General features: G+C 32.4%; 1 protein-coding gene across 5 annotated transcripts in view; it reads right to left on the reverse strand.

Moving 5' to 3' along the window:
* Nucleotides 1-16,690, reverse strand: part of LOC126736788 (broad-complex core protein isoforms 1/2/3/4/5-like) — a 28,069-nt gene extending 11,379 nt beyond the window's left edge. Inside the window, exons 1-8 of one of the 5 annotated variants that reach the window (XM_050441325.1) lie at nt 16,526-16,689; nt 16,084-16,467; nt 15,833-16,022; nt 15,656-15,780; nt 15,470-15,605; nt 594-770; nt 412-537; nt 33-201 (exon numbers count right to left, since the gene is read on the reverse strand). In XM_050441325.1, coding sequence (XP_050297282.1) covers nt 461-537; nt 594-770; nt 15,470-15,605; nt 15,656-15,780; nt 15,833-16,022; nt 16,084-16,440 — 1,062 coding nt within the window. In that variant the 5' untranslated portion in view covers nt 16,441-16,467; nt 16,526-16,689 and the 3' untranslated portion in view covers nt 33-201; nt 412-460. Of the gene's footprint in view, nt 1-32; nt 538-593; nt 771-7,830; nt 8,256-15,469; nt 15,606-15,655; nt 15,781-15,832; nt 16,023-16,083; nt 16,468-16,525 lie in introns of those variants that run through there. The other 4 variants (XM_050441326.1, XM_050441324.1, XM_050441323.1 and 1 more) reach the window with 4 other exon arrangements.
* Nucleotides 16,691-16,982: the final 292 nt, after the last annotated feature.

A 16,982-nucleotide genomic window follows, 5' to 3' on the forward strand; every position in this document is an offset into this window, starting at 1 on the left:
TTTTAAAACTCAATACTAAGAAAAACACACGATTTTATAAACTACTAAACAATATTTATTCCAAATCCTTAAAAAATAAACAGTCAAAACTCTCTGTATATAAAAAGAAAAAAAAAGATTGTGCTTTTAAAACCGTTATTGCACTCGTTACGTTTAATTGTCTCATTCAAAGCTACTGCGTCCGCCGACGTTCCCAACAAACTAAAAGAAAAAAATTAAAGCTAACTTCCTAATACGTAAATCGAAACAAAAAAAATACTCGAGGACCTAAAAACTACCAGTAAATAAATAAATAACAATTTGTTTTACATATATATGGCAAATATTTGGTTGGGCTTTTTTGGTTCAACTGTGTAACTTAAAAACAAACAAAAAATATATCAAGGCGAAACCGAACGGGAGATTCTTTACCCCAAAAATCAGCCACTTTTAAGCGGGGAAATTCGTGCGAGTTTTGGGATCAGTGCGGGTGAAACGTGGTCGATTTCGAGACCATCAGCCTTTGAATTACGTCGTGAATCTGGTTATGATTGTGACCTAAAAAAGTCTCAAAATTGCTGTTTGATTTTTTTTTTAATAAAAATTCGACTTACCGATAGCGCTAAGCAGCTGTCCGTGGGCGGTAATCAAACAGCCGCAGCAATTGAGCATTTTTTTCTTCACGCATATCCATAAACTACGATTTTCGCGCTGTTCTACGAAGGTGTACATGTGACCGTTGTGTATCAGGACCAATTGACCCTTTCCACTTTTGATTATCCGTAAACTACCTTAAAGTTAGAAATAATTATAGTCAGTATTATTGGTTACCTATTTAATTCGGAATTGAGTAAATTTAGAAAGTAGTATCACATAGGCTTGTCGAATCCAGATATTTTCAATATGGTGTAGGTGTCTACGTCAGAAACAATATTAAAGCTAATTTCACTGATATTAAGAGGGTTGACTTAGAACAGGTATGGCTTAGTAGTGTTAAGGTAAATATAATTTCTCTTGCAGTTGGTGTTGTCTATAGACCATCGCCTTCAAACATTTTCCAAATTTTAAAGAAATCTGTTTCTGATATTATTCTTATTAGTGATTAAATATTGGTAATGGCCGATTTTAATATTAATCTTTTGCAGCAAACTAAGGTTACTAACATGTTTAATAATGATTTATTGGAGCAGCTGAATGCGCACAATTTGATGCAAAATTGTCGAACAACTCACTAGGTGCGCATTAGATGAAATCAGCCTTCTTGGTGCCATATTTTTGTCCAATAATATGACACCAAGTTGGTATAACACCATATAACAAAATAGTTGGTTGAACAAGTTAAAAATTATGAAATGCACAAAAATGCCGACCACGATTTAGTTTACTGTGTGCTAAATTTGAGTGTTCCTAAGGTCAAACCAAAAATTAAAAATTATAGGGAGTTCAGAACATTTGACTTTGAAAGTTTTATTGAAAATTCCTAGGATTTGGATATTTGATAGTGAGTGAGGTGGTGGATCGAATATAAAACAAGTTTTTGATCTTTATGAAACCTTAAAAAGCGTTAGAATCAAAAAGGCGCGACCTTCTTGGTTAATAGATAAATTTCATATTAAAAAAAAAAATACATTGTAATCGTCTACTGTCACCGAGTAACTGTCGGCAGGATTGGGATGATTATAAAACAGGCGTATAACTTTTTTATACAAACGGTAAGAATTTAAGAAAAAAGTTTATCTGGAATTTGTTAATCGTATTTACTGTAAACAGAAAATTTTTAAATCATTACACGAAAGTTTACAAACGTAAAAAAATCAAACAAATGTATGCCACAGCCTAAATAACGCGCATGGCGTTAACTCAGGCTAATATATTAAGCTTTCATATAACAGCTAATACATTAAGCTTTCACAGAAACTATAAAGCCAATCACTGAAGTTTTTCAGTTCACTTCGATAGTTGATACTGATGTACTACAGACAATTAACAGTTTAAAATCTAAAGCTTGCGAATTGGGTGGTCTAACACTTAATATGGTTACATTTTGTTGCCCATTTACTGTGCAACTTTGAGTATATATTTTCAACTTCTGTCTAGAAGAATCTGTTTCTAACTCAATGGAAAGAAGCTGTTGTATTTTTACGTCCAAAAGGCTCTTGTATATGTACTCTGACGAATCTGCGGAATAGGAACACTTGCTTTAATCCTCCTTGGATTTTAGCAAAATATTTGATGTTTTTGACATAATTTTGTCTACGCTGTCATATTATGGGTTTTCAGAGTGTTGCAGCTTTTTTTAAGGGATATCTAACCGGTAGAACATAGAGGGTCTTGTTAGGTAATAATTTATCAGATAAACTAGACGTATTGTTTGCAGTCCTATTTAAGAGTCGATTTTAGGGCCACTGCTATTTATTATTTTTACAATGTGGATCTCAACAGATGTGTAAGAAACTGTCGGATACACCAGTACGCCGACGATACATAATTATACTGTGTTAAAACTAACTCAGTTAATTAAAAAATAGTTTTGATTATTTCATGAATAATGGTTTAAAAATTAATGCAGTCAGCAATTATATATTTTGTATCAAATCGTGAGTGAGCGTCTGACAATCACGATATTACCATCAAATTTAGATTTAATTCTTGACCAAGAACTTCAGTTTAGATCCCACCTAGGTAAAATTCTTCAGAATTGTCTTAAAGAAATCTCTATAAAAGCAGACACTTTTCAAATATAAACTTATTTAAGAAACAACTTTGTGAGACGCTAGTTCTATCTAACTGCAAAGTATATAGATTTCAACAAGTAGAATCACTTCTTTGATCGCCTCAAAATGCCGCCTTTTTTATAAGCGGTTGTAAATCACTACGCCGGCACCCCTCGCATGACAGGATACAAGTCCGTCCACAAAGTTCACATTAGAAATGCGTTTACGGGGGGCAATAAGGAAAGTATTAAGTTTAATAATATTATTGGGTAAAATCGAGGTTTTTTTATTTTAAAATATTTTGATGAGTTTTGACGCTTATTCATTGTGACACATTAAATAAACAACAACTAGATAATAGGTAATATATTTATGTAAGCATCCAGTCGCCATTTTTTCTTTGCTTTTATTTCTTTTAATAGTACTAATAAAACGCTAAAATTTGAGTCAAAACCTTAGGAATGTTGCAGTGGCGAAGCGTGAACTTTTTTTTCGGGTAGACAAACAATAAAAATCGTTAATTAGAAAAAAATGTGTATTCAATATTATTCACTTTAATGAAATAGAGAATGAATGCGCATGAAATATTAACTCAAAGAGAAAAATTATGTAGTGATATAAAAAAGAAAAAATAATTACTACTAGCATAAAAAGATAGATAGATAAAAATAAATACTACTTACAAAAAAACACAACATAGGTATGTAGGTATAACCATAAGTTATAAATCCATAATATCCATTATTTTAAAATTAATTAAAGACAAATAAAAACACAACTAAAATACAATTGCCAATATCGAACAGTCGTTCATAAAATAACCACTAAAATATCCACTAAAAAAACCTTTTCTATACACCCAAAAATAAAAATACTAATTATTAAATTACTATAGCACGCGCCCTCACCAAATGCAGAGATGTATTGCGGCCGACCAGATCAAGCGTGTCCATAAACAATAACCTTCAACAGCATAATAAAATAGCTGGTCGACTTCGATAGACAAGAGCTCGAATGTCTTTTTGCGAGTAAATTTTGCATACGTAATAGGCTGAATACTGATGCAGCTGGACCTCCGTCACCTGCTTGATGCCTATTTGGTTCGATTAGATGCTCCAAATTTCGTAAGACAAATATCAATGTGTCTTCCTGGGGTTCGTATACATTAATTGGGTGTCAGCCCTGCATTTTCATTTTAATTGGTGCGTCAGGCCTTAGATATTATAGATAGATAATACTATATAATAATAGTAAGGAGAGAGACTACGTTCTGTGTTATTTTTTTTTTATTTTAATTCAACAATTACATGAAATAATTAGGTAATAAATTAATGACAAATAACTGGATAATTTTGGGTAGACAGTGTCTACCTTGTCTACTCGTACGCTTCGCCACTAGAATGTTGTTAAGAAAACTAGAATCCCCTAAAAACCCTTAATTCTTATTAAAGGTGTACCTAATATGAAGGCTGTAAACCTAAATGTATAGCTTAATTGCCGACTAGTTAAGCTGAATTTATACAGACAAATAGAATAAAATAAGGCCCTGTTTGACATTTATGCATTTAAACAGCAAAATAAAATAAAATAAGGAATTACCAATCACATGCCAGGTATATTTCAAGAAATTGACTAATTACATACCAGGTAAATTTTATCTCTTTGTCTTTCAATGGGTTTTCTGACCAAAACGCCGTGCGTACTTTCGTTTTCAAATAAAAATAAAATATTAGTTGCATTTTGGTAAACTTCTTATTTTATTTTGCTGTATAAATGCCTTATGGGGGTTTGTGTAAATTAAACTCTTATTTTAGTCTTATTTTATTTCTTATTTTATTCAATCCATAGCATTATTATTCTCAATAATAAAAACGTAGGGTTGTACCGATTATCTTAATTTTTTTGATTGTCCTAGTTACTTAAGAGGAATCATTTGGTTCAGACACTTAATTTAGACACCCTTTATTTAATCCTTTACTTGTTTGGGGATTTTTCCAAAATCCACTTGACCTACTATGTAGGTATGTAGAAACCTGAACGTTTTTTCTACCTGGATGTTTACTACCATTTATTATTAAATGGAATATTAATTTGTTGAATCACAGTTGGCTGATCAAAACACATGTAATTAGTGGGAAACTGCAAAAAGGAAAATAATTAAACTAGCACTAAATGACAGAATATTAATATTAAATACACAAAAACAAAAAATATTGGCACACTCGGTAAACGTCGAAAATAAACTGAACCGAGTCAATCCTATCCACCACATTTACCACCCCATAAACCACATTTCGTCGACCCCCCGCATGCGGGGGATTTATACCCGTTCGTCGACCGATAAACTCTGATAGGCGAGAGGGGCGGCGTCGGCAGGTGCGGAGGGTTAGTCGAAAAGGGTCGAGTGACCTGACTGTGTTAGACTGTGCTATAAACTGTAACTATTACAATATTATCTATTTATTATCCTTCCTTGGACAGGACTGATAAAAAAAATTTTCAAAGAATTCAAAACTCTTGCGTTTGATTTGTGTATGCCCTAAGACATGACCATGTCAGCGACGAAGTTTTGAAGTCGCTTAACATGAAAGACAGGGTAAACCTTCATTTTTATTTAAAGTTTTAAAAAGCAAAATGCCTACTTATACCTATAAAATAGTAATCACTAGAAATAGTATCCATGATCGCAGCACACGTTTTTGTGGACATTTTTCAATGCCTCGACATAAGACAGCCTTGTTCCAGCACATATTTTCCTATTTAGCTCTAAAATTTTTGAACGCAAAATTTTGCCTTAAAGAATATGCTACTGGTAGAAAAAGAAAATATTATAAATATAAAAAAGAAATATTTATAAATATTTCTTACGTTCTACGTTAGTATACGATTGTATATAGTAATTGATCATTTCTGATGATTGTATCTTTAAGATTTTACTAAATTCTACTACATATATACACTACCGGACAAAAGTAGAGAAACAAAGTGTCTTTTATATTTATTTTTATATTAGTGTATTTGATCATTAATTTTTTATTCTTTTTAAATATAATTTTGTTTCTAGTCTTCAGTACCTCCATAAAAAATTAAAAAAAAAAAACAAGTGACAACTAATATATTTTATTTTTGTTTTTACAGGGGACAAAAGTGGAGAAAAACTATTTTTATTTATTTTTTATACACAATGTATTAATAGTTAGTTGTACATACAAAGACTAATAATGTGTAACAAAACCCTTATTTTTTATAAGTTCAGCACACCGACTTCGCATAGAGTTCATTAGGCTGTCAATATAATCTACTGAAATGGAATTCCACTCCTCTTAAAGAGCTGTGAACAAATCATCCTGGTTTCTAAATTTATCTTTATTTTTTTGTTTGATTTTCCTATCTAAATGGTCCCATAGGTTTTCTATCGGGTTTAGATCCGGACTTTGTGCGGGCCATTTCATAAGGGGCACATTGTTGTCTTCAAACCATTTCTTTACTACTTTTGCGGTATGCTTCGAATCGTTATCCTGCTGAAACGACCATCGAAGGGGCATATTTTCTTCTGCGTATGGAAGCATATGATCCTGAAGAATTCTTAAAAATTGAAATCTGTCCATTTTTTCTTCAACTTTTCTTAATGGTCTTACTCCTGATCCGGAAAAGCAACCCCAAACCATGATATTGCCTCCTCCATGTTTCACAGTTGGCCTGGTGTACTTTGGATTAAGTCTAGTATTGGCTGGACGACGAACCCATTTCATTCCATCAGATCCGAATAGGTAGAACCTTACTTTCATCAGAAAATAGAACCATTTTCCACTTTTGGGTTGTCCAATCAAGATGTTCCTGTGCAAATTGGAGTCTAGCCAATCTATTCTTTTTAAAAATAAATGTTTTTTTGGCTGGACGACGGCTATAAGTCCAAATTCAGTCAAACGACGACGAATAGTACGCACAGATACCGAAACCCCAGGTATTTCATTATAAATTTCTGTGGCGGGCATAAACATTTTTATTTTTCTATCAATAACTTTATTCGTTTTCCTTGGCCGTCAATACCTTGGACGGGTAGTCACACTATTATATTTTTTAAAAGCAGCAATAGTTTTTGAAACTACGGATCTGTTGCGATTAATTTGCCTTTGTTTTACACCAGCTTGAAATTTTGAAACAATTAATTTTCGGAGATCAATACTCAGATCTATTCCGCGAGGCATTTTGCACAAATCGTATATAACAGTTTAACACTCAACGTTAAGATCAAACTAATGATAAATAATCACTTTAAATACCAAATAAGATTTGTTATGGAATGTTTATTCACTTTTGTCCGCATAAAATAGCATAAATAATTTTTTGATCAACTGATAAGGTAAATACGAACAAGAAGGATGTGTTTTTATGCTGCAATAATAGAGCTAAATAATATCTTGTATGTTAAGATGTTATTGTTAAATTTGTAAATGTTTCTTCACTTTTGGCCGGTAGTGTATGTATTATTTTTTGGGTTAACTGTGTTAAGATATGTTACGAGCAATATCTTCTTTTTGTAATTTTTTTAATTGAATACTTGGTTAAGCAGACAGCTATGCTGAATTTCGCTATAAAATAAAAGCCTATAATTATAAATAAATATTGAAAAGAATGAAACGTACCCGGGAATGAATAGAGCGTTCGTGAAAAAAGTTATTGAGTTTAATGGTAACTAGCAAGGACCGACAGTTTCACAAAACATATTCCCCATTTATGATATGTTTGGACAGCTTTTAGAGAGAATTGGTTAAGATTGATAAGCGGCTATACGGATCGCAGGTTCTTATGTTCTACAAGTGTTAAAATGTAGACTGAAACCAATATAATTGGTCCCTCGACATGCCCAATTATTGAAAAAAAAGAAAATTTAATTTAAGTTGTTTAATCTGTTCAAGGGTTCAATCTGTCATTTGGCATATATTTTTGTCATGTTTTACCTTATAAGAGTTGAGAATTAAGCAACCATTTGTAGTACATTTGGGCCTAGACTAAAGCTGAGATTCACTCTATATTAAAATATCTAACTCTACTAAAATATTACAGATAATAATTATTTTTATATACCAGACCAAACTCACAATTGCCTAATTGGGTTTCAAGTAAAAAACAAATCTACAAAAAGTCTTTGCCTTTATTTATGATTAGTTCGACAATAATTTTCCACAAAAGATGACTAGGTAGTTCTAAATTCTCCTCAAAATTGGTTACAAGATAATACATAGCCCATGACTATATAATACTGGGATGGCATTTAACTTAGAGAAGTCTGCCATAAGACCTCTTGTAAATTCGCTATAGGAACCTCGGTGTCCTCCTCCGGATTAAACGCGTCCGGAATAATCGGGTGATTATGCATTCCGGGCCATTTAACGATCCGACCGTTCATCGTCCATGTAACCGATGGACAGCGATCCGGAGTCCGAGAAGTTTTGCAATACCAAAACGCTTTCCCTTTGTAAACGGACTTTTTGTAGAATGCGAATCCGTCGACTATTAGACGGGGGGTACCGCGTCGGCCCAGGATCAGCTGCAAAGTACCTGCAGAAATAATAACACAGTTTGATTTTTTTTTTACAATTTTTTCAAGCATGCTGAAACTAGATCTATTTAAGCGATATTTACTACAAAACACGAGAAATCATGCAATAATAAATAATATAAGATAATAATCAAACTGTGTATTATTTACAGCTGGGTACATGAGAGAGCAACTATTGGGTAGAAACTACACAGATCGTTGAGAAAAAATTTTTAATTTATCTTGCTATGTCTGGTTTGTTAATAGTATTTTCTCTAAATCAATGATCAAAGCCATATACAGGGTGTGCCAACAAGGTGTACGGCTAAGATAGCGCCTTAACTATACGAGGTAGAGCAAAGTTGTAGGGTTGACAAAAACCTACGAACTAAAAATATTTTTATGTATACCGGGTGTGTCACAAAAAATTACTATAAAATATGATTTTTTGTTAAATGGTACGCCCTGTATATTATGATACTAAAATGTGAGGCAAAAAAAGTACTTTACTTTGGTATAACGTTTTTAAAATTTCCGTACGGCGTTGCAACGTAATTAACTTTTTTATGTTATTTTTTGCCTTTTAGAGGGTTCGTTTAAAAAATCATAATTAACTTAGAATTTATTCTGCGCCTATGAAACTTGTACCACAGTTATTCTAGGGTACCTCCTCTAGGCTGACTATGATAATTTGTAATTTTTTTATTACAGGATATTTTTAAAGAATTTTCAAACTTGCTGAAATTAAATATGCAATATCTCAATTTTTTCAAATGGAACACCCTGTATATTTTTATTTAATATGTCCTATAGCTAAACCAAGTACTTTTTGAGATATTTTTTCTTTTCTGTAAAATACTATGCATAAAACGGGTATTCTTTAAGTTTTAATCAAGATTGCTTAGAAACATTGGTTTAAACGTCAAATAATAATTGTCAGATTATTAGTTTTATGACAGCAGTAGACAAGATCAATGTTTTTTCTTCAAAAACCATTTTAGAAATTATTATCAGTAAGTTAGTTAATCGATTTTTATTTTTTATTGTTCATTTTGTAATCAATATGAATTTTCCTCGTGAGGAATTTGTTGATATGTTATATGCCTTTGGAGCTGCTAAAAGAAATAGCCTTTTGGCATCTAGAATTTACGCGCAACTTTATCCTGAAAGGAGACATCCCCAAGCACAAGTGTTTCAAAAAACTAAAAGAAAGATCAGGAACAGGAAGTGTAATTTATGAAAAACATGAACGGGTGAAGCCAGTTACAAATGAGGAAAACAGGATGACAGTAGCTTTAAGTGTCGTTGAAGATCCTCATGAAAGCGTTAGGCAGCTTGCTAAAGAATTACCCTTTAGTGCAACATCAATATCTCGCATGCTTCGAAGTGAAAAATTCCATCCTTACCATATTCAATTGTTGCAGAAATTACTTCCGCAGGATTATGAAAGAAGAATTGCTTTTTGTCAGTGGGCGCAAAATAAGATTCGTCAGCCTGATTTTTTAAATTTTGTGCTTTTTTCGGATGAAGCTACATTCCATAATAATGGCAGTGTTAATAAACATAATTTTCATTATTACGACCAGCAATCCATTCTTCACCCGAGAAATTCATCATCAACATAGATGGTCGCTTAATGTTTGGGCAGGAATAATAGGACATTACGTTATTGGACCACACTTTTTTAATGGACTTACAGGTGAAATGTATTTAAACTTTTTACAAAACGATTTTAATGTCCTTCTACAAACGTTGCCTGACCATGTTCGAGATAGGATTTGGTTTCAGCATGACGGCGCTCCAGCTCATTATAGCCATGCTGTTAGAAATTTTTTAAATGAGCATTTTGATGACCGGTAAATAGGGGGAGGTGGGCCGGTCCCTTGGCCCGCAAGATCCCCAGATTTGATCAAACTGGATTTTTTCTTGTGGGGATATGTGAAGGAAAAAGTCTATCGAACAACTCTTACCACAAGTGAAAATATAAAAAATAAAATTCGGGAGATTTTTCAAACAGTCACGCCAATTATGTTGGAAAAGGTTAATGACTCATTCTCAAAAAGGGTAAACGCTTGCGTACAAAATTTAGGAGGTCATATTGAACACAATTTATAATAATTGTAATTGATCTTTAAAATTTAAAATTAGTGTAACGATGTACATTTATGCAAAAATACGTAAGTATCTACCTAGTATGTAATTTAATTTTGCTGTTTGTTTAGGTGAATAATTGTGTTGATTAATTTTTCAAGTATGTAATAATAATAATAATTGTAGGAAAAGTAATAATTCTAATTCTTCAATAATTTTTTCTAAGCAATCTTGATCAAAACTTAAAGAATACCCGTTTTATGCATAGTATTTTACAGAAAAGTTAAAATATCTCAAAAAGTACTTGGTTTAGCTATAGGATATATTAAATAAAAAATGAAGGTATTTGAGGGACAAACTTAATTAGATAAAAATATACAGGGTGTTCCATTTGAAAAATTTGAGATATGGCGTATTTAATTTCAGCATGTTTGAAAGTTGTTTAAAAACACCCTGTAATAAAAAATTACAAATTATCATAGTCAACCTAGAGGAGGTACCCTAGACTAACTGTGGTACAAGTTTCATAGGCGCAGAATAAATTTTAAGTTAATTATGATTTTTTAAACGAACCTCTAAAAGGCAAAAAATAACATAAAAAAATTAATTACGTTGCAACGCCGCACGGAAATTTTAAAAACGTTATACCAAAGTAAAGTACTCTTTTTGCCTCACATTTTAGTACCATAATATATAGGGCGTACCATCTAAAAAAAAATCATATTTTATAGTAACTTTTTTGTGACACACCCAGTATACATAAAAATATTTTTAGTTCGTAGGTTTTTGTCAACCCTACAACTTTGCTGTATAACTTTTTGCTCTACCTCGTATAGTTAAGGCGCTATCTTAGCCGTACACCTTGTTGGCACACCCTGTATATGTATAAGCATGCAATTAATATGTGGTATGACCGTTTTTAATTTTTTGCTCTACAATGAGATTATACTAAATTTTATGTCTCTAAAAATTAAATGACATGGAAAGTTTCTTAAAGGAGTGGGAAGAAAAACCAAGATGCCAAAATAGAAAAATGTTGCTTTTAGTTGACAACCAATGGATAATCATCCAAGCATTGGATAATGAGGAAACTTTGAACATAACAATTCCAGACTCGATAATATTTTTTAACAACACACTATCGAGAACTGCTGGTCTAGTGAAATCAATCGACAAGTTTGATTCAGATGATGACTTTCCTCTGAATCAGTGGTACAAAAAATACGAAAGTGTTGATGATGATGCCTGTGACGCCCCCCGAAGTGATTGGTTGCGAAATTACTGCCTAGACGTAACTAATGTGGAAAAATATCTTCCTGATCTAGATTATTTTAGGATCATCAGCAATAATTTGGTAACAATAGGGACCTTAAATTAGACAATTCAACCAATGATCTAAGTTCGGATAACGAAAGCGGCGACTATGGTGGACAAGTAAACAAACCAATTCCAAGTGCTTTTGAAGCACGTTGTGCGTTTAAAACTGTTATATAAATTTCTTACAATTTACCGATTACAAGCCTCATTAAAAGTCGAAAAACACATCAGGTAATAAAATTGTGTAAAAAAAAAGCAACAGTTATAACTAATTAATTATGTATGTATGTATTGGTACATAAATATGTATTTAATGTGATGTCCTATTTTAATCTTATATACACATCAAAATGGTCTAAGGAACACTTAGAAAAATAGTTTTTTTCGCCTTATAAATTTTTATATTTTCATAGGGAATAGATACTACCTTTAATATTAAGATACCAACGAAGTAAAATAAATATTTGGGTACAAAAAATAATGCCAGAACAGCGTTTTTTGCTACTTGCACATTTTGTCGAAATAACGCAGATTATAATTTTTAAATTCGAACGCAATATCGCATTTTCTGTGGTTCCAACCGAACAATTGTGATTTAGTTTTTATTCAATAAAAATGGAAAGACGACATTTAACTCGAGAGGAAATGCTAAGAGCAGTCGGAATGCTTGAGGCAGGAACAAGTCAAAGAGACGTTGCAAGAGCTTTGGATACATCTCCCAGTGTAATTAACCGTTTGTGGACAAGATATAGAGAGACAAATGATGTTAGAGAACGGCATCAAGGCCCGTCGCAAGTTACCACACCTGCCCAAGACCGTTTTATAACTTTGCAAGCTCAAAGAAATCGCACGGTAACAGCCTCCGTTTTGGTTCAGCAGCTCTCACGAGTGCATAACGTCGAGGTTTCAGGTCAAACTATAAGAAACCGTTTGCATGAGAAAGGACTTCATGCCAGAAGACCCCTAAGGGTTCCTCGGTTAACTTTAGGAAATCGAGGTGCAAGATTAACGTGGTGCCAAGAACATGTTAAATGGAATCAAGAAAGATGGGCCACAGTTCTTTTTACGGATGAGTCTCGATTTTCATTTTATCCTGATTCTGGTAGAATTCATGTCTGGAGAGAGGAAGGAATTGAAAGTCGTTTGCGTCATGCCCGGGAAGTATGTTTGGTTGTAATGTTTTGGTGGCATTAGACTTGACGGAAAAACGAACCTCATTTTTGTGGAAAATACGATGAAAACAATAAGTTATAGGGATAATATAGTACTGCCTGTAATTGTTCCATATTTACGCGAAATGGGCCCAAATTAGTTGTTGCAACAAGATAATGCCTCACCACATCGAGCACGGCTTGTACGAATCGCTATTGAGGAAATCAAATCAATCCTCTACCCTGGCCCTCTACCTGACCGGACCTTAATCCAATTAAACATGTTTGGGATTGATTAAAAAGGCAACTTCTTCAACGTTTTGACTTTTTTCAAAGCGCTCTGGAGCTTCGTCTTGCTGTGACACATGTTTGGGAGAAGTTGCCCCAAGAATAATTAATTAATAATTTAATTTTAAGTATGCCTAGGCGATGCCAAAGTGTTATTAATAATAGAGGTGGGCCATCTGGCTACTAGTTTAATTTGTATTTGGTAAATTTAAAAATAATTTTTTTTTTTTTTTTTTTTTTTAAAAACGGTAATAAATGGGATTTTATTCTTTATTTTTATTTGGGTCCTAAATTATGAGTAAATTATATAATCTACAAAAAAAAGTTAATAATTATATTGTTATTTTATTCGAATAATGTAAAAAAATTACAATAATTAACTTTTTTTCAATCTTCTCAAAAATATTAATATATTTGTATGTGTTCCCTAGACCATTTTGATGTGTTTATATTATATCTATATAGAATGTACTAGTTTATTGCCTTAGTTGAACCAGATAAAATTTACCTATTTTATGGGTTTCTTTTATAGGGCTTCTTCTGTTATGAAGTACTCATTCTTTCTATAAGATCACACCACTTTATTAGAAATCTGGTTTATTTCAACCTTAAAGCTTGAAAATCACCATAGTCAAGCACAGAACCTACTTGTGTATACAATTGACATTTTTTTACATGTAAGTCTTTAGGAAACCACAATGGGTACCATTTACTGGTAAAAGTTTTTGTAGGAACAAAAAAGTTATAATGTATTTATATAAAAAGAATAAAAATTGGAATCAATAACGTTTACATTAATATTACACGCGATTGTTCTCCAGTTATAATTTAACAGATAATTATTCATTGCAATAAAGAAAACTCAACTAATCAAAGTATCACAAGTAAATGAACTTGTGATATCTTGACTTTAAGTTTTCTTTATTGAATCGTGGGTCTCTTTGGGAACAATAGACCTTTTTTAATCAAAAAAATTGTATTTAAAAAAGTATAATAATTAGATATGTGTTTCTGCTTATTGGGCTACAATTAAGTTCCTTTATAATACTTGGAGAGTTTTTGTGGAACAACTATTTTCTTATGGCAAAAGCAATGAAGTACATATGCCCTGTATTTAAAAAAGGTGATACTGCAGATATGCAAAACTTTGGAAAAACTATTATCTCCTGTACTATTAAAATAGTTGACCCAAATATGCAAATATAGGAAGGTGTCCACGTTAGAAGAGTGTTTTCATGTTATGATTAAAAAAGCTGATAAAGATTAATTTATACTTTAAGTATAGTGGGTCAGCTTTTAGTTCTCTTAAATAAACATTACCAATTTCATTTTGTTGAATTGTATTTTAAAGATATTACAAATGGTAAATTTATCATAATTTCAACTGAAGTTTAACATTTAATTTCTGCAGGTACTGGTATGACGAAAATCCGCATGTTTTCAGCAAAGGACCCACATATAATACCCGGTAAAAATAAATGTATGAGCACAAATTTTGGGTCTTTATGTATTAATGGTAATCTTTATGGCCATACTAGGAAATGTTTAACACAAATAGGAAATCAGCTAGATACTAATGGAAATAGAAAGCTAAACAAAGATGTAATGCATTTTCCTTAAGATGGAGTGCCACCTTACCATATTCTTCCTGTGGAACAATACTTGATAAATTCATTGATTCATAAATGAGAAATTTCCAGAACACCCCTCGATTTTTTCTCTAAGGTCACTGGAAAATTGCCGTGTTTAAGACACAATCAGATTCTATTGAAGGTTTTTAAAAATTAATTATAACAGAATATACATCTATTCCAAGACCACTATTTCAAAATGTATAAAATGGGTTTCATTATAGATTGTTTATAGGAAATCTTGTTGACTTTCCCTAAATTGGAAATACATGAAAGAAATCTTGGAATATGTGTTCTCTATATAAGATTGATAATAATTTAGTTGGTTGCCCTCCTCTGTTAGATCCAATAGACTTTAATGTTTCTGCAAAATGAGCAAGAACTGTTTGAATCATAGAATATATTTACTACTCACTTTTTTTTGTTAAATTTGGTTACTGTAGGGCTAATAGACCATGTTTACAAAGTATTATGATAGAACATTTATAAGTTCTAAGCTCTTTTATATCTTGCTTTATTTTTGTTAAATTCAGCTCTTTTTGTATTTAATTTATTATATAGCAAAATAATTCCATGTCCATAGATAATTTGAGCTGAGGTAAAGACACTCTTATACCTTAGGCCTACTACATGCCATATTCAAATATTCGTTTGCAATTAAATAACCAGATAAAACTAAAGAACATAATGACCAACATTCAAATAATAAACATTGAACTACATTTTATGCATGCAATGAACAAAATAATGACTTACCAGGTTGTGACTCGTCACTACTAATAACAGGGTTCATATCGCTTGGTGCTGGCCATGGTGTTAGCTGATGTGATGGCGAAGGTGCCCCACTCAACTGTGTATCTAACATATTTGCCAAATCCATACTTGATTCATCCTGAAATTTTACTCTACAGACAAGAATTATATGTCAAATATTTTGCTTACTATGCAACTTTGTGACCCGGTTTCTGTATCACAGTCCAGAGGTTCATCCTTTGGTTTTATCAGAGATAGAGCCTCGTTTTGTTGTTGTGAAGGATCGATTTTTAAAGCTGTTGGTGGAGGAGTACCTAAATATTTAAAATTAATATATTTGATTGAAAAATTTAAGTTTTCACCCACCACCAGAATCTAAATGAATCCTCTTGGCGAGAGGTCCTTGGATATTGAGCTGTGGACTTTGTGCTGGTTTAGGACTTTCTAGTGGCCTTAAGGAATGCATAGGGCGTACCATTTTCTTTGTTTGACGTGCTGCACTCTTTGAAATACTTGGTGCAAATGTTGGTTTTGATTGAAAACCATTTGGAGTTTCCTATTAAAATAAACCAACAAGTTATATAATTAAATCACACATAATTAAATGTATCACTTACAGAATTATCTGTTAGTCCTTTAACCTTAAGGGTCTCCGCTACCTTCATAAACACAGGAATTTCTTCCTGGCTCACGCTGACCTCTCCCTGATACATAAATTGCAACAAGCTCCTTAATGCTGCATAATTGACATCAGGTAGTATTACTATCGGATGTTTACACGGGTTTACTTTAAATAACTCTTTGAAAAAGGGGCTACACACTGACAGGACTGTTTTGTGGGCCTTGACAAATTGCCCCTCGGCTGCCAAAGTAACATCAACTAAATCCTCATCTTTCAACAGATTGTGGAAGCCAGAACTTAGATTAGAGTGGAAATTATTCCAGCACAGGGAGAACTGCTCCCCACTGTCCATATTTTCGGTTAGTTACTGAGGTAAAAACTAAAATTATCCGCGGTTTACTTAAATAAAATTGTTTCGTTCTTATGAGCCTACTTACAGATAATACCGTGCTTGAAAAGTATGGAATTTCATTAGACGCTGTTAGAACCGGATTAATATGAGTGTTTACGGAGTTTTTCTGTAAAGTTTTTTCGGTGTAAATGTTTTGTTCAAAACATTTTTATCATTTTTGACAGATTGCAATTTGTTTATGGAAAATTTTGACATTGACGTACGTCATGTCAATGTCAAAAAAACCTAGGAATGGGAGATTTTAAAGCTGAGGAAGGCAGTTTTTGTAGAAAGGGCTGGAACGATCGATATTCATTACATAATACTTATGTTATACTTTTAATGTTAACATCAATTTTAATGAGAGTAAAAAATAACAGAATGTGCACTCTAAAGTTATGTGTCATGAGGAATCTTTACAATCAATATTAAAATAGGCAGCTCTTCTAATTTTCATATTTTTTGCTTTTGACTTTGACATATGTCATTTAAAATTTTGGAAT

The sequence above is a fragment of the Anthonomus grandis genome, chromosome 5, assembly GCF_022605725.1.
Source record: "Anthonomus grandis grandis chromosome 5, icAntGran1.3, whole genome shotgun sequence".
Classification (NCBI taxonomy): Eukaryota; Metazoa; Arthropoda; class Insecta; order Coleoptera; family Curculionidae; genus Anthonomus; species Anthonomus grandis.